Genomic DNA, 2534 nt, shown 5'->3' with positions numbered 1-2534 from the left:
GCTGGAAGGTTTTGAAAACTGTGGTTCTTACGTGTCTGGTTCCTACGTGTCTGGTTCCTACGTGTCTGGTTCCTACGTGTCTCGTTCCTTATAGAGTTCTCATAGCACCAGGTCGGGTCTCTAATTAAGCAGCTTCAATGATTGGATCCAGTCAATGATGGTTCGATAAATAATAACCCAGATTAGAGTTTTCAAAGAAGCTTTTTCTCAGGAACCCTAACTACAAAAAGCAGAGATCTAGGAACCATTCCCTAATGCAGGAGGTCTGCAGTGCTCAGTGGTTCCACTGTACAGGTCCAGACTGCGGACCTAAACCTCAGAGAGTTCTCTCAGGTACTGAGGCGGTCTGGCCTTTTCTGCCAGCAGGACTTGGACCTGTTCCCTTCAGCAGTGCTCGGCTAACTTCAGATGTTTCCCAACCAGAAGCCCTGAATGAACAAGAAGGTGCAGGAACTGCTGAAGGACGGGAAATGGGGATCCGGGGACCGGGACCTGTGCCCTGATCTAAGGAGGGACATCGGTGAGGTGAATCAGGAGCAGAAGCCGCAGTGGGAAGGGGTCCAGCTCAAGGGAAGCCCCGTGGCAGAGGAGCTGCTGCTGATTTTAGGAGCCCCCGCCACAGCCTCAAGCTAACTGTGCAGGAACAGGAAGTGAAGAGAACTGTGAGGGCAGAGAACGGGGGTGGGGGGGGCAGGAACTCAGCTGGACCTGACGGAGGAGTCAGGGAGGAGTCAGGATCTCCAGGCTTAATGTGGGACAGCAGAGCCATGAATCAGTGCAGACTTTGCCACGCCTCCATGGAGTCTGGGACACTTACTGGGGTCGGTGTTCACCACTTTCATCTCTCTGATTTCTCTGCTGGGCTTGTAGTTGATCTCCAGCAGCCACGGCTGCAGGTCGATGTACGCATCACGTATTTCATAGAGGATGAACAGGAAGTATTCACAGGCTTCCTCTCCTTTGCACTGAACCAGCTCCAGGATTTTGCGCACCTAAAACATGACGACAGCATTTCCGTTGGCTTTTAGAAGATGCTTTCAGGGTATTTAGAGGAAAGGGAACCGACCTGATCTGGTTTGGTGGCGGTTCGTTGAACGATCTCCACATCTTCCTGACAGAAGAAGCCGCTTCCCAGCAGGTTATCCAGGACGCACTGAATGCTCCTGAGCGTGGACACCAGCAGCTCCCTGTGGCACGTCAGGAGGTTCAGATACGACACCATGACTTCCTCCGCCTGACCCATGTTCACCGCAGCTTTCTAGCTGTAGCAGGACAACAAAGTTAGTTTGAGGATGAAAAGTTCTCTGAAGGAGAAGTTGGCTTCATTCAGACAGAGCGGCTGCTTCCTGGACGTTTAATGACTCTTTGCTATTCAGGTCATTTTAATGTCGGAAATAAATAAAATCATTCCTGAAATACAGAAAACGGTAAAACATCCTGAAAACATTCAGCAGAACCATCATCATTACGTCTGATCGGGTAGTTTTATAATCTGTAAATAATCCCAATGTTCTTTAAATCCAACTCTGTGTGTAATCTGACTGCCCTCACATTAAACCAGTCATCTGCTGCAGATACGATTCATCTAGAACCAGCTGCTGCTGCTGCAGATACGATTCATCTAGAACCACCTGCTGCTGCTGCAGATACGATTCATCTAGAACCACCTACTGCTGCTGCAGATACGATTCATCTAGAACCACCGGCTGCTGCTGCTGCAGATACGATTCATCTAGAACCAGCAGCTGCTGCTGCTGATATGATCCAGCAACAGGTGAGCAGGTCTGTCATTCAGGACTGATGTCAGGGAGTTTATTGATTATTGATTACTTTAAATCAACCTGACTGGATGATCTGGATCTATAAAGTGTCTTGAGATTACATGAGTTGTGAAATGGCAATATAGAAATAAACTGAATAGAATTGATTGATGATGACAGATCTTTGATTGGGCCACTGAAGAACAGCACCATCTGGTGATGCTACATAGAAGCTGGTTCCAGAACTGCCGGTTCTGTCCAAATGGCATATTAAATGTGTGCCGCCATTTTTGTTTTCCTAAAAGAGCGTGCGTGACGTCATGCTGATCACCTGACCATCTCAGTCTCAGCTTGTTTACATCTGATTATTTCATTAGAAGATAAACGATGACAGAGAAAGTTGAACTGAAATCAGAAGCATTCTCACCCAGCCTGCTCTCCGGACCGCTCCAGCAGCGACAGCAGCCGAACCTCCTGCTGCTCCAGCGGCTACAAACTGAAGCTTCCTACAGCGGCGGAGGAAGTGAAACTTCTCTGCGTCATTTCTCTGCGGGCCGTGAGGCGTTCAGGTACCCTCTGGAAGTCCGACATATCCAACAGGTAGAGGTCAGGCGGTCAAAGCCGGAACCCGCTTCATTCTCGGTACCATTCTGAGCTGATCCGGAACCAGAGCGGCTCCTTTGATGCTTTTGCTAAAAACTTCCGGTGATTATTAAGCAGGAGAGAGGAGGAGGAGAGAGAGGAGGAGAGAAGGAGGGGCAAGGAGCAGGAGAC

At 49.1% G+C, this 2534-nt stretch overlaps 1 protein-coding gene across 1 annotated transcript in view; it reads right to left on the bottom strand.

The window, feature by feature from the left end:
• Positions 1-2500, bottom strand: part of nod1 (nucleotide binding oligomerization domain containing 1) — a 15043-nt gene extending 12543 nt beyond the window's left edge. Inside the window, 3 exon segments of the mRNA XM_015399686.1 lie at positions 818-992; positions 1067-1262; positions 2188-2500. Coding sequence (XP_015255172.1) covers positions 818-992; positions 1067-1243 — 352 coding nt within the window. The 5' untranslated portion in view covers positions 1244-1262; positions 2188-2500.
• Positions 2501-2534: the final 34 nt, after the last annotated feature.

Source organism: Cyprinodon variegatus, unplaced genomic scaffold (assembly GCF_000732505.1).
Source record: "Cyprinodon variegatus isolate N-32 unplaced genomic scaffold, C_variegatus-1.0 Scaffold1039, whole genome shotgun sequence".
Taxonomy (NCBI): Eukaryota; Metazoa; Chordata; class Actinopteri; order Cyprinodontiformes; family Cyprinodontidae; genus Cyprinodon; species Cyprinodon variegatus.
This window is presented reverse-complemented; position numbering and strand designations above follow the sequence as displayed.